The 22,082-nt window shown below is 41.7% G+C and overlaps 3 protein-coding genes across 4 annotated transcripts; 2 read left to right on the top strand and 1 right to left on the bottom strand.

Moving 5' to 3' along the window:
• The first annotated feature begins 2,633 nt into the window (after positions 1-2,633).
• Positions 2,634-11,841, top strand: LOC121962081 (toll-like receptor 2 type-2). 2 transcript variants are annotated; one of them, XM_042512276.1, is made up of 12 exons: positions 2,634-3,163; positions 4,773-5,038; positions 6,202-6,358; positions 6,439-6,588; positions 7,310-7,516; positions 7,662-7,784; positions 9,222-9,372; positions 9,478-9,642; positions 9,805-9,984; positions 10,064-10,204; positions 10,281-10,792; positions 11,153-11,841. In XM_042512276.1, exons 2-12 carry the CDS (start codon positions 4,774-4,776, stop codon positions 11,565-11,567), a joined length of 2,466 nt encoding a protein of 821 aa, XP_042368210.1. In that variant the 5' UTR covers positions 2,634-3,163; position 4,773; the 3' UTR covers positions 11,568-11,841. The 2 variants fall into 2 exon arrangements, with proteins under 2 accessions (XP_042368210.1, XP_042368211.1); XM_042512277.1 differs by lacking the exon at positions 2,634-3,163 and having other exon boundaries at positions 4,225-5,038.
• A 2,155-nt stretch (positions 11,842-13,996) lies between these two features.
• On the top strand, positions 13,997-15,748 carry LOC121962118 (piggyBac transposable element-derived protein 4-like). The gene is made up of 2 exons (XM_042512316.1): positions 13,997-15,292; positions 15,417-15,748. Exons 1-2 carry the CDS (start codon positions 14,560-14,562, stop codon positions 15,449-15,451), a joined length of 768 nt encoding a protein of 255 aa, XP_042368250.1. The 5' UTR covers positions 13,997-14,559; the 3' UTR covers positions 15,452-15,748.
• Positions 15,749-17,623: 1,875 nt separating this feature from the next.
• Positions 17,624-22,049, bottom strand: LOC121962092 (serine protease FAM111A-like). Its single transcript, XM_042512287.1, is given in 6 exon segments — positions 17,624-17,751; positions 17,754-19,335; positions 19,427-19,480; positions 20,342-20,431; positions 20,551-20,616; positions 22,018-22,049. Coding segments are annotated over 5 exon segments (1,830 nt in total). The 5' UTR covers positions 20,611-20,616; positions 22,018-22,049; the 3' UTR covers positions 17,624-17,707.
• Between the last annotated feature and the right edge of the window lie 33 nt (positions 22,050-22,082).

Below are 22,082 nucleotides of genomic sequence, written 5' to 3'. Positions count from 1 at the left end.
ATATATATATATACACACATACATACATATATACAGTATATATATACATAGAGAGAGAGAAAGACTACAAACAAACGTCGATATCTGTGGATTCTGAATATGCAGAGATCGGTTTATAGAGATAACGTGCTACGTGCTGAGTTCACAGATGGGGCGAGCACAGGGTCAAACAGCACATTTTTTATTCACACAAAATAACTTAGTGGTTTTGCAACATGCAAAGTCCAGCTACATGTCACTTGATATGAGTGAGGAGCAGCTGGTGAGGGATGAAACGCAGGAGAAGAACGATCAGAAAACATCGCCCACAAGGTGAGTGGCATTTAATAACGTCAGCGTTTATTAAAATACATTTTTAAGGTAATAATTGGATAATACCTGCTGTTACATCAATTAATTACCCAATACTTGGTAAAATAATTTCTTCACTGGTGACGCTGCCCAAAAACTACGGATGTTTAAGTCTCTCTCTTTACCCTTTCGTCTTAATTTCCGTCTTAAACTATTTCTCTTTCGGACAACAGCCACGCACAGAAGATATGGCGGACAACTCCTCTTCCATCTCCAGCAACATCCTACCCTACAACTGCATCAACTCCACAGCTGTCAGCCACATCAACTGTGCCACCGTCGTCATAAGAACCATCGTCACCTTGCCTCTCTGCACTCTCGTCCTCTACCTGGGTCACCAACGATGGCGGCAGCAGCGAGCCTTCAAAACAACAAGCCACTCTGACGTCTTCACCTACCACATGGCTGCCATAAATCTGATTTGGGGCTTTGTGTGCTTCTGCTACATATATGGCACGTATGCTCACGTCCTAAATCTTATAGTCGCAGGTATGAGCGCTGCGTCTCTTGTTTTCTATGGAGAGACTTTGCTTCACGTGCTGACCTGCGTGGACCGTTACCTGGCTGTGGTTCACCCCATCACCTACATGGGCTTAAAAAATGAACGTGGGGTCAAGATCAGAAACATCAGCGTTGTTTGCGTTTGGCTGCTGAGCTTTGTAATGCTGACTGTAACAACTCTATATCTGCCCGAGCTGCCCATCGTCCCGTCGCTGGTCATTGTTTGCTTCACCTTAATAGTCGTGTCTTTTTGCAGCCTTTCTGTTCTCTGGGTTCTGAATCGCCCGGGGCCAGGGGAGGGAGGCGGGGAAAAGCCGCGAGTCGACCGGTCAAAACAGAGGGCTTTTCACACCATCACAGCCATACTGGGAGTGCTGGCCTCCTGGTTTGTGGGGCTCATTGTTTCCACGGCCCTCACCACCTCTCCCCAGCTGAGCAGCAGTGTCAGCTGTGCCGTGCTGGCGTCTATGGCCTGTTTTAATCTGCCCAGCAATCTGATGATACCGCTGCTTTATCTACACAGGGCAGGAAAACTATCATGCTGCTGTTGTAACATAAGTAAAGACATTTAAGAATTGACTCAGGTGGTTAGTATGTATTTGTGTGTTTGTCAGCTTATGGCTCCGGGGTCACGGGGAAGCCAAAATGACCTGGCCCAGAACTCGGCATTCTGACAAAAAAGAGTCTGAGAGCTGAGAATTGGCAGTGATGATGCCCCAGAAGTGGGCCAAATAAACCGGCCCGATTCTGCTGCTGACACTGCCATCTTGGGATCATTATCAAAAATGACCCGGCCGAACATCTGCCCAAACTCGGCACCCTAAAAATAATTAGTCGGGCTGCATCCGGATGTCTGATGCGGCTGAGAATCAGCATGAATGACGAGAGTCTGAATGAACAAACAGTCAAATATTCAGGTGTGGAAAGTGACTTCTTTAGACTCTACAGACGACTTTGTGTTAGTTTCAGGTTTAATCAGACTTTGGATGAATTATTTAGAAACACCAGGACACATCGCTCCGTGTCTAATCGAGCTGCGCACGCTGTATTGAGCATTTTACTTATTTTCTGATTATTATTATCATTTTATCTATCTATTTATTTGCTCATTTATCTATTAACTTACTTATTATTTTTTTACCTGCCTTAATAGGCTTTATCTTGTCTCTGGTATTTCCTCACTGATGGTTGTGTTCCCTCAGTTCCTGGTTTTATTCCTATTTTTCAGTGTTTTGCGTAATCACAAAGTCTTGTTTTTAATTTTAATTGAAGTTTTTTGACTGTATGAAGAACTTTGTGTTATTGTTTGTTTGTATGAAATGTGTATACAAATAAAGTCTGATTGACTAATGATACTATTTTACATGTACATTTATATATTATAGTATATGTATGTGACAGAAATGGTCTTATGTGTATATTAATGGTGGAAATACCCCGAATAATAATAGTAGTAGTGGCAGGCGTTAGCAGTGCAACCACAAACCCAAAATCCAGGTACAACCTCGGTCCGAGGGAACCTACGAGACGAGGCAGCGCTAAGGCTCCGGAAGAAAGCCGAGTTAGTGGCTGGTTCAAGTAAGGCCTGAGCCAGCCCGAACTATAAACTTTAACAAAGAGGAAAGTCTTAAGTCTACTTTTAAATGTGGAAACAGTTTGCATGTTACATAATTACTAATGACGACATGATGATATTTCAGTCTGTTTCCTCGTGCTGCACAGAACTGGTCTGAAGACAGCCAGAGACTGAGCAGAAGTCACTGTGGTCACGGTCCTCTTCACACAGCGGTTACAGTTTATTATGTGACGGAAACCACTTATGAGATAATGCAACATGTGGCTGCTTTACTTCTGCCTGTTTTTAGAGTCATAACCAAAAAAGGAGTGGATCGAATGCAACAACAGTTTTTCAAATATATATCAAATTTTAGTAAAAATTTCATTTTCTTTTGGCAGTGCAGTGTAGCGTAATGGATGTGTTTTTATTTTGATGTTATTTTCTTTAAAAAATACTTTTAACTCCTGTCTAACAAGTCTGGAAATATGCAAAAGATGAATCCACTTTACTACTTTTTAAGGGTCTTCATGCACTTTTGCATTTTTACAGACACACTCACACTGGCTTACTCCCGGAAGTAAATTTTCATGCTCACTACCTCTTTTTACACTTGGTCCCGGTTTTCACCCCCTTAGTACCTACTTCCTTTCTTTGCAGTCATAAAACTCTTAAATTTATTTTCTTGTCCTTTTCTATTTTAATCATCCAGGGTTTCCCCCTCATCATCTGGAATCTGTTCTGCAAAGAAACAAGGTAAGGCAACGCGAACTTACAACAGAATCGAGGAGCAAAACATGAAATGCACTTTTTAAAATTGTTCATGCTGCCATGCCTGAAGTTTGACTGATCAATCGTTATCATTTTTCTGTTTTACAACACCAGAAGTTGTCCGGCTGTGTCGCATTTAAAGAGATGAATGACAGAATAAGGGAAGTTTTTAAGAAAATTAGGGTGATAAAACAGAGTGAATTCAATGTGGGTTCCAATTTGGAAGATTGACACAAAGCAGCACCAGTTTTATTGGCGTCTCAGGCTGATTAAAAATCTTATAAACATGCAACAAATTTATAACTGCTTTGCTTTGCAGTTAATGTTTTTGGAAGGCCGGCTCCTGCAGAAGCTGCACATTAGAATTCAGTTTCAGTTTAACCATTTGACCCTTAAATCTACATCAGTTTTCTTGTGCTGCGTTCTTTTGTCTTCCACATGTATTTAAATTTCTGAAATGTAAGATTTGGTTTGATTTTTTTCCAAAAAGAAAAAAACGAAAAAAAAAATAATGAGAGACTGGCAGCTAGTTGCTAAATCAATAAGGAATGAAATGAAATGAAAGGAATTTTTTGAGCCATTTCCTAAGTTGCTTGTGGCCATTTACCCATGTTATTAAGAGAAATTACGCCTTTTACAAGTACTTTAAACCTTTGAACTCTGAGCAATTTGGTTTAAATAAGCATGGGAAAAAAGGCATTGAGCAACTTGCCTGAAATGTCCCTTGAACTGAAAAAAGTGAATTTAGATTTTTCTAAAAAGCGAGGGGAAAAATGTCCAGAAAACTATAGAATAATGATTACTTTTTAAGAATCAATTTCTTTTACTTTGTTTTTCTTCTCTGGGAATTTTTAGGTAATTTTCTTTAACTTTTTTTTTTTTTTACCAAATTCTTGCAAGTTTTGGAAGAACATTTCAATAATTTTTTTTGTTTGTTTTTGTTTTACTGCCCTTTTCTGTGTTTGTTTTTTTGCTTTTACTCTTACAGGTAATTTTCTTGTACTTTTTTATTAATATCTTGCTATTTTGAGGTGCATTTTTTTTATTTCATTGCTCCTTGCCATCTTCCTTTTTTTTTTTTTTTTTTTTTGAAATCATGCTCAGGTATCAAAGAGTTAAAGTCTGTGGTTGGCGAAGCAGTCATGCCACCATTTCAAATTTAATTTTCGGTAAAAATAAGTTCAGCTTAACAGAACTGAAACAACCAGTGTTTTCACTTGTAGCAGCAAAATAGATAATTTTTTTTCTAACTTTGGTCAAATCTGATTTAAGAGGTTTCGCTGTTGCTCAACGCTGGCAGCACAGGAAGCCCGAGAAATCCAAACAGAGGAAGCTGTAGTTGCTGGTTAGCTGTAAACACTCATCTGATTGACTATTTAATGACAGCTCAGTGTTTATAAAGGTTTGGTGAAAGTCACAATAAAATGGTAATGGCTTCCTCTTTGACCAAATCCCAGTTCCTCTAGAGTTTCTTTCACTTCTGTATCGCGTCTCCGTGTCCTCTGACCCTGGCTCACTTTGTCTCGCCCTCGTGCTCGATTCACAATCTGGTTTATTTGTCCAGTCGATCGGTCTTTTCTTTGTTTCCTTACAGAATGGGACGGCTGACTCACCTTGACTTCACCATCCTCTTCCTCCTCCATCTCTGCTGGGGTCAGAGGTCAAACCCAGATGGTGAGAGGCCGTCCTGCGAGCGCTGCAACCTGCGGCTCTCCTGTAACTGCTCCCACGCAGGGTTCACCCGCGTTCCCACGGTAACAGATCGAGCCCTGACTCTCGATCTCTCCTTCAACAACATCACGGCGTTGACCGGCGACGATCTGGCGGGACACGCGAGGCTGAGGGCTCTGAGTCTCCACGGTAACTCTGACGGGATTTTATTATGTTTATGGATTTAAAACTGTTCTTTTCTGAAAAATAAAGGAACACAAAAATCTATATTAGTTCATGCGCACAGTGCAACCGATGTAAGATTAACCCTTTAGAACCCACTTTGATATCAAACACTCATTTGCAAAATGCACCTTTTAAAATCAAGCTTAAAAAATATTATACATTTATATTATTTTCTACTTTAATAAAATATTCATAAAATATTCCTTTTTTTCAGAATTGTAACCATTTAAATGCCAGGATTTTGTCATGATAGCACTGTGTTTGTAGATGAAAAATAACACAAAATATGAATTATTTTCAAGCGGCAAAGTATTTATTGATTTTTTTTAATTATCACAACCTGGAATATGTCCATTATTGGCAGCAATATTGATAGTCATACATTATAGTTTTTTGTGCAGTGTCAAATACTCAAACTCATATTGCTCCACACACAACATGGACTTTTTGAAGTCAAGCTTTAAAAAATATAATGAGATTAATTTTTTTTGTCTGCTGACAGTCTGGGATATGTCAGTGTGTGAGTGTAGCTGCTGACAGTCTGGGATATGTCAGTGTGTGAGTGTAGCTGCTGACAGTCTGGGATATGTCAGTGATCAGCAGCTACATTGACTGTGACAGGTCACCTAGTGGAAATAGCATGTATTTCCTCCATCTGCCAAATATGGTCAAAATGACCTCATCAGGTGGAAAATAGTCAAAATGACAAATTCAGAGTCAAAAGCCCAGAATGACACCCAGAAATAATACAAGTCCTGTTTTTCTGCTCTTTGTCAGTTTGAATGGGTTTCAATGGAGCATTTTTGGACCTGAACAGTCTGAATGTAACTATTTAGTTTATTGAAGGAGCTGAGCTGCAAATTCACTGATTACACTCAAATACACAATCTGGACTACATTTAGGACACATGCATCAACAGACAAAAAATATACATATAAAAAAGAGGAATAAAAAGCATGTAAAATGCATCAAACAGTGCTACGTTCTCAGCTGATGCCGTCCAGTGGTGTATCATATGGATGCAAAAGGTGGATTTTCTGGATCTTGTGCCAAAAATGCTGCAAAAGTGGCGTTAATTGATGACTTTACAGTGAAAACGGGCTGAAATGTTACTGTCCTCCTGCAGATAACAGAGTAATGATGATCCATCCGTCAGCGTTTGACTCTCTGTGGAGTCTGGAGGAGCTCGATCTGTCCGACAACCAGCTGACTGCCCTCAACCATACATGGTTCAGCAAGCTGGGAGCTCTGCAGCACCTCAACCTGCTCAACAACCCGTACAGGTAAAGTGCAATTTAAAGACCAAGCAGATACCTCCACATTAGATACGTTCAGGTGTCCATACACTGTGTGTGTCCTGCAGCTGCCTGGGCTCTCGTCCGCCGTTTCAGAGCCTGCTCAGGCTGAGGAGGCTCAGCGTCGGAGGCCCTGCTCTGGAGGAGCTAAAGAGAGGAGATCTGTCCGGAGTCACTCAGCTGGAGGAGCTCACTGTGCACGCCAATAACCTGAAGAGGTGGGGGGCTGACACCGGTTTTTGTGCAATAAGGTTGAGCTAAATGTCTAAATTTAGAAAATTACTTTTTAAAAATCTAGCAAAAAATGGCCAAATATGTACATTTCTTATTGTAATTATTAATTCATTCATTCAATATTCATTTTACAGTTTTTAATGTTTTAGCAGTTTTTCCACCCAGGTCATTTCCTTGTTTTTTTTTTACTTTCTTTTTTGATTTATTATTATTAGAATTTTTTTTTATCATTTTAATTTTTCTCTTTATTTACAGGTACTTTTCTGAGTATTTTTTTTTTTAAATCCTCATTGCCTTTTTTGTTTTGTTTTTTGCTTTTTTTGTTTATATATATATATATATCAATCATCAATCAAATTTCTGGACCTTTTTTTCCCTTAAAATGCTCATTAGATTCTTTCGTATTCTTTCCATGTTTTGAAAGAAAGGCTTATTTGCCACAGTTTCAAGGGGTTAATGCCTCTGCATCATATCAACAAGTTGTGGCTTTGGTGACCCCCAGTGGGGGTATTAAAAACTACACTATGGCAGATAAGACAACTCCTCCTTCTTTTTTAATTTATTCTTAAAAAAAACAAACTTTTTATCGGGTCTTTTTTTTTTCTTTTTCTCTTCATTGTTGCTTTCTGTATGTTTTTCAAGTGTCAAAGGTTTTACTATTCCCATCATTCACTCTACCTCTACCGTCTCTTTCTCTCTCTGCAGGTACGATTCTGGTACTCTTGCAGACATTTGGCCATTGGGTCGTGTTACTTTGAGCCTCCACAGTCCATTTTTGTCAAACGTCACCTTAGCCTTGGCTGTGGTGACGGACGTGTCATATCCTGAGACGCCTCTCATTTTGGAAGACATCCATCTCATTGGGAATGAGTCAGTTCAGCCCTTCAGAGGGGCAGCAAGGAGAAGAGTCAGGTCCGTCCGAAATCTCTTCTGTTTTTTGTGCTCATGCAAAATTCCTTTGAGCAACGTGTTGCAGTGCCAATGTTAACAAAAGATCCTTGATCACATTTTGACACGGTCAACCAGTCACATGCTCCTCTATGATGTCATTTCCCAGGAAAATTTTTTTCAACAACCTTGCCGTGTCTGATGAGGCCATAGTTAACCTCCTGGTGGTGACGGATGGAGTCCCGCTCACCTGCTTGTCCTTGGATGGCGTCACACTGACAGGCGAAGGCAGGTAGGACACCAGCGCATCTGTTTTTTTTTAAAGTCCATGTTCTAAACTTAATTTGCTCACATACAGATGCAGCAGCCAGTAAATTCTTGAATCCTCGCTACATTTAAGCTATATTTTTCTATTCTTTGGACTCTATGGCTCCTTCTGCTGAAGCACAACTTTTCTACAATCGAGAAGCCCTTATTAACATCAGGAAAAATTTGGGGGGGTTTGGACTGAATGCAGCAAACCGCAACAGGATCTCCACCAATGAAATACGCCGAAAAGCCAGTCAGACCAGAAGGGAGTGACCAAACTGAAAGACAAAGAGAGAGAGGAGAGCCAGCATCAGGGCAAGGCTGACCCAACCTAGACTGAGAGCTGTTCATCTACCAAGACTTCTTCTGGCTGATGTCCGGCCGCAGGAGAATAAAAAGTATGAGATGTGATTGAGGCTCACTCAGCAACAAATCAGAGACGCACATCCTCACGAAGACATGGTTAGCCTCTAACATCCCAGATCAAGCTGTTGCACTGGATGGGCAGACTTGTTCAAGGCTGACAAGACACAAGACACAAGATTCAAAAAATGCAGGAATTGTCTGATGCCATAGGCAGCAACAAGCAACTGGATGAAATTTTCTTAGTAGCTGGTGATTTTTGTCAACGCATTCTTTAACTCCGAAGACAAATTGTAATTTCACATAAAGATGAAAAAAAGACTAATAAATGTACCTTGTACCTTGGCAATTTTATTGCTAAATTTGCCAACTTTTTGACAAAAAAGTGGCTGCTGACAAATGTAGCGACTAACCGGGCAGTTCTTAAGCTCTCTGATTTGAAGCGCTTTTCTCAGTGATAGTGCCAACTGTCTTCAGTGAGCAGAAAAGCGTAGAACTCTAATTTTATCTCCCCGTAGTTTGAAAGGGACTCAGTGCTTTTTCTATTTAAATCTATATCAAATCTAAATTACTTTCTTTTTTTTTTTTTTTTTACACATATATTTATACTCCCTTCTTGTGGTACTGCTTTCACTGAATGAGAAGGATTCAAATTTCAAAGAATTCCCTCAAGGTGTTCTTGAGATATGGTGTTCATGGGAATGGGATGGACTTAAGGTCACAATGACCTTGACTTTTGACCACCAAACGCTAATCAGTTTATCCTTGATTCAAAATGGCAGTTTGTGCCAAATTTTGAAAAAAAAAACAAAAACAAAAAACTCTTGAGATCTTATAACTGTATAGGATTTTAATTGTTAGTATATTGTTTTAATTTTTTTTACTTTGTTACTGTAATTTCCTCAGTGTCACTGTAAATGAAGGTCGCCCCCCAATGATCGCTCCAGTACAAATAAGGGTTGAATGAATGAAAATAGTACTGTATTTTTTTTTAAAGTTCAGAAGTGACAAACTGCATGAAGAATTTAAAGGTTTGTTGTTGCTCAATTGATGTTAGGTGGGAGCGAGCCAGAAGGACGGACCATAAAAGCATCGACGAGTTCTTCATACGAAACACAGTGGTGCTGAATGTCTTTAAGTTCGTCTCGTTTCTGGAGCTGGGGTTTCTGCTGCAATATCCGAGGAAGGTGTCTGTCATAAACTCGCAGGTAAGTTAGAGGTGTTTTCAGTCACAAGTATATAACATGCAGTGTAAAAAAAATGTGAGAATAAAATTAGGAGTGCGATTTGAAAGCCCAGACTTCTGCCCTTAGGTGTTTGTGATGCCCTGTCCCACGTCCCGGCTGCTAGTGAACCTGCAGTACCTGGACCTGTCCGACAACCTGCTGACCGACCTGACTCTGGAGGAGTCACTGTGCAAAGGAGACGGTACACTGAAGGACCTCCGAGTTTTAAACGTCAGCAGAAACGCTCTGAAGGTCTTATTTTTGTAACTTTTTCATTAATTTATTTCACTTGCATTGCATTCAGGGGCATTGCCCCCCATGCCCATGTCTAGAACCAGCCTCAATGCACACGTAATGCAACGTGAAATACCTGCTGCTTATAGAATTGTCTGTCTGTGTCTCTCTGCTGTCTAGTCTCTGTCCCTGATGAGCAAGCAGGTGACGAAGCTCTCCAAACTGACCCACCTAGACATCGGCCGGAATGGATATAGCACCATGCCCCCCAGCTGCTCCTGGCCCTCCACCCTGCGACACCTTAACATCTCCGGGGCTAAACTTACAACCATCACCCCTTGTCTACCCGCAACTGTGGAGGTACTGAGAGTGGACGATGTAGCAGTGATCCTGACGGACCTAACACTACTAAAACCACTTTTGTCTTGCCCTTGATCAGGTGTTGGATCTGAGCAACAACAATCTTAAAGACTTCCTCCTGGTCCTGCCCAACCTCAGAGAGCTGTACCTGTACGGGAACAAGATACTGAGGCTGCCCCATGGATGGCTGTTCCCTAATCTCCAAGCACTCATAATACAGGTAAGAACCAATCACATCTTACATCCTACAATTGTCTTTGTACTCCCCAGTATGACCTCTCCTTGTTCTCCCACAGTCAAACACCTTGAACATGTTCGACCGCTCAGACCTCCTATCATACAAACGACTCGAGGACCTCCGGGCCGGTCAGAACAAATTCGTCTGCTCCTGTGACTTTGTCAACTTCTTCCAGTCGGCCATTAAAGGAATTGGAGACATGCAGCTGGCAGACGGAGAGGAAAGCTACGTCTGCGACTCTCCTCTCTACCTGCAGGGGAAACTGGTTGGTGAGGTCCACCTCTCTGTTGCTGTGTGCCATCGGGTTTTGTTTGTGTCCGTGAGCTGTGGGGCGGCGCTTTTTGTTGGGATTCTTCTGTGTGTCCTGCTGTGGCGCCTTCATGTGTTCTGGTACCTCAAGATGATGTGGTCATGGTTGAAGGCCAAGCATAGCTCCCGGCGACGGCGGCGGCGACAGGGCGATGGAACGGATTCAGAAGGATTGCTGTCCTATGACGCCTTTGTGTCCTACAGTGAGAGAGATGCTAGCTGGGTGGAAAACTTCTTGGTACCCGAGCTGGAGGAGCCAAGGTAAAGTCTTACATTCTAGTGTCTTTTTGTTAAAACAGCAGGATGTCTCAAAAGCTAAAAAGCTACTTACTAGATTTCAGTAAAATTTGGTAGAAAGTCACGCCAAGGAAAGAGTGATATGACATCAAGTTGCATTTACAAAGTACTTGGTATTTTAATCACACTTTCCATATGAGGGCGACAAGATCAAAAACTTCAAAAATCTGAATTATAGTTTGGTACAAGGTGAGGTGAGGTCAGTGTAGCCCACATTAATTTAAGAAAGATTTTCAGACATTTCCATTGTTGACAACACTTACCACACATTGTGAAAATAAAGTCTTTATCCGCGGGGAAACATTACCTGCTTCTCTCCCTCAGGGAGGATGAAGAAGACTTTGCTAATCCCAGAGCCATTCGGCCTCTGACCCTGTGCCTCCACAAGAGGGACTTCCTCCCTGGACACTGGATTGTGGACAACATCATAAGCGCCATGGAGCGGAGCCGGCGGACCGTCTTCGTCCTCTCTGAGAATTTCGTCCAGTCTGACTGGTGCCGCTACGAGTTGGACTTCTCCCACTTCCAGCTTTTTGATGGGACTGCCGCCGGAGACGTGGCCATCTTGATCCTTCTGGAACCGCTGTCCAAGGATGACATCCCCAAACGCTTCTGCAAACTGCGCAAACTCATGAGCTCCACCACATACCTGGAGTGGCCTCAGGAGGAGGAGAGGACCAGGGAGTTCTGGAGGAGTCTCCGCAAGGCTCTGAGGAGAGATGATGAAGAAAATGACTGAGAGCGAACACAAAAGTACATGTAAGATCAGGATAAGGAACAAAAATGACTACTACCGTTGCTTTTGAATTGCCAGTTGTTGTTTTTTTGTAAGCTGCCAGGCCTCAGTGTGCTCCAAACAAAGCTTGTAGGATCAAAAAAATGCATCTAAAATCCCCTCTTTTTGAACCTTGCCAATGTTCAAATTTGGGGGGAGGGTTGTCTTGACAATTTCTGTAACTTTCTAAAACCAACAATCTGACATTCACACCCTCTTAATGCAGTGTTGCCAACCTTCATAGATTCAAGGGTTAGATAAACTCAAATTATATTTTGCAATTGTTTGACTAAATGATAATGAAAAATAAAAAAAATATATATTTATATAATAATATACATTGCATTCTCTTTTTTTTTTAAAAAAATCAATGATCTTTTGATTTGTTGTAAATTTGTTTTTTACAGCAATGCATTTAATATTTGTTACCCCATAGTGGAGTTGCAAGGAGACAAAGTGATCGAGACAAATGAAGCTCCAATTTAACAGCACAACTATTAAAAAAAAATCTTTTAAAAACCCTAATCATATTTGTTTTTTAAATTTTGATTGGAAGGAATGTCAAGTTGTAACAGACTTCAGATTCATATTTTATGCAAACTTGCATTACAAGCCAAAACGTGCTGGCATAATTTGCTGGTTGTGTGGGCAAAAGGCCGCTGGGTGGAGCTGTGGATCTGTCGGTCTGCACTAACCTGAGCATGTAGGTGGATGTAAAACTGATTCAGGGGCAGTTTTAACACTTGTATGAATTTCTGGAAAAGTAACAGCAATGAAAAACTCATTAAAATTTAAGTTGTTCTGCAGGTTGTAATTTATTTTTCCTTGCCAATTTCTTGCTTTTATGAGAGATACATGCGGGCGTACATATGGACAGAAAACAACACTTTTCCAGCCACAAATTGGGCTGAAAGAAGGCTTTAACATGCCTTTAAGAAAGCTCATTGGATCCTCAAACTGCACTCTTTTATATAAAGTTTAGCGTTTCTTAACCACGCAATGAAGCTTTGAAACTTGAAAGACTTTTTATCTGAGGGTTACAGTAAGTCGTCTTTGTAAAGGTATGTTACCTGCGGCAGAGGAAAATGCTGGCGTTATGTTTCTGTTTACCTGGAGGCCGGCAGGTCACACACTACCATAACTGGTATCATTTAGAAAAGTTTTATTAACTTACTTTTTTCCCCATGAAAGCTGCCATCTGTGCGGTTTTACCGACGTCTCCGGGTCCGGGAGCGTCCGTAGCTCCTCAGAATCCAGCCCGGACTCCGGCGGTTTGACGGGACCCTTTTGTCAATAAATCCAGAATGATAGGTCCGATCTTGGGTGTCGCCCGTCCATATTTTATCCATATTTCGTTGACAAAAGTCCAGTAGCGTCGATGCTAAACGCCATATTGGTAGTTTGTGTTGAGTATTTCGACCAATCAGAGGTTTGTTTTGGTTTTGTCCACCAATCGGAAGATGATGCGGCCAGCGCTTGCGCGTGCCGGCACGTGATCATCTGGAGGAAACTGCACTGTGATTGGCCCAATCCTACTGTTTATATCGATCTACGTAAAGACAGCACCCATAATAACAGCGAGACGATGGTACATCGTACAAATTATGCGCACGTTTATATGCATACTTTTTATTTGGCTTAGAGACGTGGAAATGACCGGAGGTGATGTCAGGAGACCGGATATAGAGCAAACAATAACAAGAAGAAGCAGCGCGCGCTTGCAGCTGTGGTGGAGAGCGCGTGGGGACGCGTCCAGTCATCGACACTGTTTTACTGCGGCCGTTTCGCGATGGCATCAGTCATGGATCCATGGACTGATGAAGACCTGGATATGCCGTTTTTCACTGACGATGATGATGATGATGGACACTCTGAGGCTGAAAGTTTCCTCACTGATGAAGAGCTGGCATACCAGGAAGGTCTAGATCCAGCTGAAGAGTAAGTGGCATATATGTACTTATGGTAGAAGTGAAATAAAAATACAAATACGTGCATAGGTAGTGTTTGACTGTAAAAGGTACAGTGTGGGGGGCTGGCTGTTCACCTTTGTCTGCAGGGACACTTAGATAACGACCTGCAACTTTGGGGGTTTGGGGCTCCTTTCTTCTACACAGCCCCCTACACTGGGGGGGCAGTACAAAGCAAGCTCAGCCATTGTTCTCACATGTTGCGTAAGATGAAAAATACAAACACACTTACTGGTCTAATAAACATGATCTACTGTGTTTTTATTTATTTGTTTTATAGTGATATCTATGAACACGCTGAGGAGCCAAGCACCTCAGCTGAAACACAGCAGGCCTATCCCCGGGCATCCCTGGATCCCCTATCTTCTCCCAAACAGCATGAGGGGCCCGGCACTTCTCCCAAACAGCATGAGGGGCCCAGTACTTCTAAACAGCATGAGGAGCCCGGCACTTCTGCTGCAGCAGGACAGAAGCTACCCAGACAAGGACGTGGTCATGGACGAATTCAGCCGCGGATACGGTCTGTACAACATGGCAGATCGAGATCTCGGGCAAGGTCCCGTCATGCCTGTAGAGTGTCAAGAAGCCCACGCTCTTCCAGGTCCCGGTCCCCTCTTAGGCCACAGACAAAAGCCCTAACATCAGCCTGGAGATCAGAGAAAGATCCAGATGTTTCTCCACCCCTGAAGAGGTTTCTCCCAGCAAGACAGCCTGGACATCAGCTGAACACAACCCCATCATACTCCCCACTGGATCTCTTCAAACTGTTTGTCAGTGATGAAGCAGTTCAAATACTCTGCATTAATACAAACAAACAAGCGGCAAAAAACATCGCTAAAGGAAGAAAATATTCATGGACCAACATAGACACTCGGGAATTTCTCAAATTTTTGGGACTGACTTTCTTCTTCGCATTAGTGAGATTGTCCAACATCAGGAATTACTGGAGAAAAGGTTCAATTTTTAGTATTCAGTTTCCACCCAACATAATGTCAAGAGACAGGTATCAAACTATATCCTGGAACGTCCACATGAGTGACCCTGACGAAGATGCTGAAAATGACAAAAAGAAGGGGACACCAGATTATGACCGCCTGTTTCGACTGAAGCCCCTTATGAACACCATCACACAAGCATGCAAAACCCATTACCATCCACGCCAGAACATTTCCATCGATGAGAGGATGGTCGCAACGAAGGCCCACACTGGCCTGACGCAGTACATGAAGGCGAAGCCGACCAAGTGGGGCTTCAAACTGTTTGTTTTGGCTGACTGTAGCAATGGCTACACTCTGGACTTCACCGTGTACACGGGTAAGTCGCGGTTTGTCTCAGGTGTAGGACTAGCCTACGACTCTGTGATGTGCTTGATAAAGCCAGCACACATGGGAACGGGTTATCACTTATACATGGACCACTTTTACACAAGCCCCAAGCTCCTCAGAGACCTGTACGGCCTCAATATTGGAGCATGTGGCACGTACAGGGACAACAGGAGAGAATGCCCACGCTCAACCGTAAACGCCATGACCAGAAAGGCCCCTAGAGGCTCCATCAGGTGGATCCGTGATGGCCCACTGGTTTTTGTAAAGTGGATGGACGCCCGTGAGGTCTCTGTCTGCTCCACAATTCACCCAGCTTTCTCTGGAGATACGGTGCAGAGGAGCATGAAATCCATCCCATGCCCAACCCCTGTCATGGAGTACAATAAAAACATGAGAGGTGCTGATTTGTCGGATCAACTCATTCAATACTACTCAGTCCACCACAAAACAACGCAGTGGTACAGGACGTTGTTTTTTCATTTTTTGGACATTGCCGCAACTAACAGCTATTTGCTTCACAGGGAGCTGTGTAAGGAGAAGCAGCAGCAGCCCCTGACCCACAGGGCATTCCTGGAGGAGCTGACGGCCCAGCTGTGCGGTGTCACGGCTAGCGTCTCTGCTAACAGGGAACCGTGTCGCCACGTACCCGTGCCTACCTCACAACAAACCGAAAAAAGCAAGAGGGCCTCATATGGACGTAAACCCTGTGTTCACTGCAGGATGACCAGGCAGGTGAATCAGGCCACTCCCTGGAAGTGTCAGGAGTGTGATGTGGCCCTCTGCATCATCCCAGATAGGAACTGCTTTGCAATGTGGCACAAATAATGTGATACACTAAATACTGCAAAAAAACAATGGGACTTTTTTTTTAAGTGCAATAATTTTTTTAACATTAAAGTTACAATGTTTTATATTTTTCATATTCTGAAACCCAGCACTTGGGAGAAAGGTTTTTTGCAACAAGAAAGCTTGTTACATAATACTTTTGTGTGATTTTTCAATAAAGATCTGTAAAATTCAATTCCCGTCTTTTTTTCTTTTGTCTTTATGCCCTCATAACTATTTGTACATTCAAATGACATCACTGCGGCCTAAATATTCTGATAATCCAGGTAATCCTGGAAAAGAAAGATGTATACAGCTTGATTTTGCATCGAGGGGCTGAGGTTATAAGAGTCCAGGTGAACCAAAACTAGGAAAAACCAGCTCAGGGCACATTAAGCAAGCATTTCTAAAATGACGTTTATGAGCTGACTTTGTCATCGGATGGTAGCAACCTTTTGTCGTGTTTTTCTGATGGAATAGAGGCACGTAAAGTGCTTTTTAAAAAGACATTGCTGTGTTTTCTGCCAGGATAGTGCCCCCAAAACTGGGTATTTAAGCCACAAAATAATCTTTTCCAAACATAAGCGAGTTTTTTTTTTATACCTAAGCCTAACCACGCCTTCACTACAGCGTTAATTAAACATAACATCACAGTGACATGCCACATGGAAACTTGTAAACATAACATATTTGATATTTTCAGACACATACAATAAATTATTTTTGGCATTTGGGTTGTCACTCAACATTTCCATCCCATAAATGTTAGCAATTTTCCCTTTTTTATTTTGCATAGATTCTTTGTGATGGACATATTAGAGTGTGCTTCCTGTTTCAGTGAAATCTACAGCTAGCTCTGGCAGGTTTGCAGGTTAAAGCTCACATTAGTTTATTTTGAGCAGATATGCTCATTTGGCCATTAGAAACGCTGCTGAACAGTGTTATTGTGTCATTAATGTAGCCTGTTTCATCACCATATTTACCACATATTCACACTATAAGACTATAAAGGAGTAGTAGTGTAGTGTTGCTACATATGCTTACGAGAACTTTAAAAAATCAATGACAGGAAACAGATTTTAAAGTGAATTGGAGTTTTAATATGAGTAGTACACAGTAAGACAACAAGGTTAAAAGAGTTTTAAAAACAAAAAAAAAAAACATTTGGAACTAAAACTGAGACAAAATAAAGGATACAAAAAATTGATGCTCAACTTTACACATAATCCAAAACATACTGACAGGAGACAGACTGACGTGTGCTGAGCAGGTTCTGCACTGAGTTTGTGAAGTAAATTTATATAATATAAGCCTGCACAGTGAAAAGTGAAACAAGACACACTGGCCAGAAAAAACCCAAAACAAAACCATGATAATTATTACATTTGATTAAAAAAATAACATTGCCATAAAAATGTAAAAAAAAGAGTGAGTTTACAGTTGAAGACGTACGCAGGAATTTCCAAAAATTGGTTGATAGATTCATACAAAAAATATCCCAGAAATCACCCAGCACAAAATGCAAGCCCTACGCTTGCATTTTTTCTTTAATTTTTTTTTTTTTAGTATTTTTTTTATTATGTTCGTGACATTTCTGGACACCCAGAAAGTAGCGACAAAATTCATGGAAATACTCAAGGGTATGCTAGGGTTGGATTTAACTCTCACTGATGATGCTGTTAAGTTAAGGTGCAACAAGTAAATTGTCAAAAAAAAAAAACCCAAAGAAACAAATGGATCAAACTAGTCTGATGATCAACTAGAAAATAACAATTACAGCCATGTGTGTTGTGACTTGCTTTAGGGCCTGATTACCTATTCAATCTGCATTGGCTCATCGGGGTCTGCTGATGGCTCATTGCTGTCTGATGGGTCATCATTGCCAATGCCGAGTACCCCTTTGAGGTGTGGGTTGCCCTTTGCTTCCTTCTTAACTCTCCTCAACAGATCCCCATTTCCAGCTTTCTTCAGAATACTCACAAAGTGTTTAAAAATAGTGAGCACAGGTTGGGCGTACTCTATCACACTCTCTTTGTGGTTTTGATGCTCATAGATATATCCCGCGGTGTGTAAACCAAACACTTCGCAATGAGCATCAAACACCGGGGAGCCAGAAGCGCCATGATACATGAAAGTGTTGAAGGTGACTACTTTTTCTGCTTTATCTCCACCCACCATTATGTTTTCAATGCCTTGCTCTTTGATTAGGTGACTGATCGAATGGAGAATGAAAATTGAGTCTTTGAATGGATGTAGGTGATCATTGACAGCCTTTCCCCTGTTCTCTTTCTCAATGATACATGTAGGGTCCATTTTTTTCAGCCCCCCTGCTGGGTGACCAATCAGACAGGCTTCACCATTCTGAGGCATTGGACCAAATTTCTTCAGGAGCCCTGGTGGCATCTTGATTTTCTTTGTTTGTGTTGCTTGGTTGGCCCTCTGGCCCTCAGGGTTGATCTCAAGTATGGCGTAATCGAGCTCAGCCTCACTGTTGCAAACAAAAGAGTTAGCCAGCTGGAAGTAGTAATAATTTGTGTTTGGCTCAGGAGCTTCATAGTTGAACAAAACAAACACTTTTATACCATCCCTCAGCTTTTGTCCTTCAACACAGTTGGTGAACAGGTGTGCGTTCGTCAAGATGAAGTTGTCAAACAGCACAAAGCCCGTTCCCTCACTAACGTTCTGAACAACCACTTTGCAAACAGACTCGCCCAGTTTTATCAGCTCCCTGACTCTGTGAACTTCACTGAATGCCTGTTGGATCTTTCCAAAGTTCTCCTTCCTCACGTCTAGTGCTTTCTGATAAGAATCACCGGGGAATCTACTCTCCATCAATTCTCTCAGAGCCGGAAACTGCTCACGCAGTATTTCATAAATCTTCTTAATGTTGTCATCTCCCTGTGCCACTGCTGTTTTCACACTGATTCCTTTCTGCTGTACCAAATCTAAGACTGCTGTTGTGTCAGACTTCTTTTTTGAATTATCTGATGCGGCACAGTTTTCCTGCTGTTTCTCATCACTTTTTCTCATGTTTCGTGGAAGACGTACTTTGAATTTTTTTTTATCGAGGATGTCAACCTTCTGTGTACATTCAGTGAGGAGGTTTGGATTCTCATTGTCAGACAGAGTGAAGTTGCTCAGGTCATCAATGAAGCGACCGTCCAGTTTCAGAGCCTCTTCCACAGTCATCCCCTTCTCCCCACAGACACACAGATACTTAAACTGTTTGAGAGCATTGCTTCGAAACAGCCTCTTTTGTTTGGTGGATCGCCCTCCCACTGTGTCAATGTAGAAGACAGAATATTTGTCTCTTGACTGCACTGGTTTGTGTTGTTGGTCTTGGGCTGCTTCCACCTGTTCTGATTCACATGTTATGATCAGAGACTCACCATCTTTGACACAAGAACAAGGGAAATGTGTTGCAACAATAGATGATTTATCTGCTTTACCCAGCTGAATGACAATGTTTTCATCTAAACACTTCTGCATCCTCTTACTATAGTTTTCAGATGATTTTATCACCTCCAGCACCGTGCGAGGTTGATCACAGCCAATAGTGTATTTGCTGTTGTCAGTAGGACTGAATTTCACTGTAAAACTATGGAAATGTTCACCCTGCAGGAAGCAAGAATGAGAAAAAAGTTACATGTCATTATTGATGTAATAAAAATACAGACTTGTGCATGAAGTGTATTGGTCGACTCACAGTGGTATCAGCATCTTTCTCCTCCTTTACTCGCCTTTGGTTGAATTTTAAGTTCTGCAAAATGAGAAAAGAATTCTGATTTACTGTTGTGGGGATAATCAATAATCGGGAACAGTCACAGGAATTCTTCTTAACTCTTCTGTGTTCACACCAAACGTGATACAAACGTTCACACCACATAACTCAGGCATATGCTGTTACACTCGTTATTATTTTTCAGACTTTATCAAACTTTCAAGGCAGCGTATCGCACAACCTCTGTTGTTTACTTTCCACAATAAAAGACCAACTTAAATTAATCAGAGCATTTTGCTTAGAAGCAGTTCAACAAAAACAACTTACCATGCAACTTTATAGCTTTGCTCACGGATCTCTGAGCCCTTACAGTACTTACTTGCTCTGTCTCTAAATATTCCTGATGCTGAGTGAAGCTTTATGTCTCAGTAACGGCGGGAGGATATCAGCTGACAGACTATTGCAACACAGCGTCACACAAAAATGTCAGCTTGCACGAAGACGCACGACACGCATTTTTGCATCCACTGTGCTGCGTCAAACAAGTCATCGAAGCCAGCTTGAATTCGTGTCTGTCCACGTCTTTGCATTGACGTTGAATGTAAATACTGTGCACAAAGCCTTTACGCTGCGTCCGGTGTGAACGCATGGCAAGCCAGGCTCATCCACAATGGATGACCATCAGCTAACAAACAGCACAACAAAGTAACTCTTCCCTCGATTCATGGACTGGTAACGTAACAACTCTGCTTAACATTGGTGCAATAATGTACAGCATTGTATATATGAGAGCCACAACAATGTTTAAACTTCTCTTCAACATCTTAAAAATGGCCAAATATACTTATTTTAAACTTATGAACCTTCAGCCTGCCATTTCACATTTACATAAGAGCTCACCTGAGAGCCTGTAGCTCCAGCTGGCTCAGAGGGTTTGGTGCCGCCCGGCTGAGAACTCTCCGTAGGGAGGGAGCTGCTGCCAGAATTGCCCTGTAAGATAACGCATGGCATTCACACACACAAACACATTAGTTGAACAAGCTGAAACTAATTCTGCACAGGAATGTTTTGGAGAGTATTAGCTGAGTGTTAGCTGAGCTGTTACTTACACTTTTCTGGAAAAAGGGCCTGATATCTTGGCCTGACAACTTTTGCTTTTTGGGTTTCATCTTCACCTAAAATAACAATAATAAAGCCTGTTGATGTTAAAATTACGTGTTTGAGCATTCAACTAACACTGTACATCAGAAATATAAATTCAAACTTACTTTAAGTTTACCCAAATCTATGCCAGTTCATTAAATCTGCTTTGAGGTGATGCATTAAAAAACTCAAAAAAAACCAAAACAAAAAAACATTACATTTGCCAAATAATTCTGTTTTTATGCCCATTGGCACTGCATTGGTTATATTCGTTATATTACATATTCAATGCAGTACAAGTCAATGTCTTGTACTGCAAAACAGACCGACTTGACAGCTAAAATCCACCTGGTCCTTCAATGCCGCTTTACGGCCACAGTGTGGCATTCAGAGTCCATTGCAGACATTTTGTAAAGAGCTCGTGGGCGTGCCTCTGGGCGTTTCAGCGGCGTCCCGGACACAGGTCCCTGCCCTGCCCCACAGAAAATAAGCGCCAAGTCTATTTTTGCCGGGAGGTGGACAACAGTCGCGCCAAGCTGCACAGAGCGGACCAGGCAGGAACTCAAGCAGCGGTACATCCCACCAATTATCAAAAACTCAACGCACCTACTTAGGATCATGTTTCACACGAAGTAGACAAAAAGTAGGTTATACTTACACAGTTAGAATCTCCTACATATCTGTTCTGTTCAAAACTGAACTATTAATTCATCAGCAGAATTATTAAGATGATGTTTTTAACTGAAACAGCCACAAAACTTCAATCTGTTCCATGTATATCTGGATTCTTTTTCCTCATATTGACCTGTATAATTATCAAAATGGGCACATTTTTTGACTGAAATTCTTTGCTCTACTTGGTTCCTGGCTGGACTGCAGGCCACAGCCAAACAATGTGGGTGAAAACATCAGTAAACGCAATTAAACAGACAGAGAAGGAAAGCAGCCCACTTAGCTATGTTAGAATCACAAAAATCAAGGAACAATGACCACAGAATCAAGGAAAAATGCCAAATAAGCACAATCTCAGGAAGTCTACAGTGTCAGGACAGGACGCTCTGCTTCAGAAACGCTCCCAGCGGAGCGAGCTGCGAGCTGCGAGGACGACGGAGCAAAACAGCACCACAGACATCAACATGGCATGAGTGACCTTATAAACTAACTTTACTATCAAACAGTCCTGTATTAAATCAGGATTAAAATGTTAAATCTTTGTAATACGCCAGCAAATGACAAACACTCTGTCAACGCACAGTTTTTAACACCGAGCAAAGAGGAACTAACAGAAAATGTCATTCTTCTTCTGCTTTCAGATCTGTTGGTCTCCTCTTTTCCACCTTTAATCATTAATGATTTAGAAATTCGGATGTTTCTCTCTGAGACCACAACAACAAGAAAAAACTGAATGTAAAGAAAGAATCGAGGCGTCTTACTTTGACTTGAAGCGACCGGCACTGAAAGATGGCGTGCTGTGTTCTGTGCAAAAATTGAAAACGGC

Source organism: Plectropomus leopardus, chromosome 23, assembly GCF_008729295.1.
Source record: "Plectropomus leopardus isolate mb chromosome 23, YSFRI_Pleo_2.0, whole genome shotgun sequence".
In the NCBI taxonomy this organism is placed as follows: Eukaryota; Metazoa; Chordata; class Actinopteri; order Perciformes; family Serranidae; genus Plectropomus; species Plectropomus leopardus.
The sequence above is the reverse complement of the archived record's forward strand: the minus strand, read 5'-3'. Positions and strand labels throughout refer to the sequence as shown.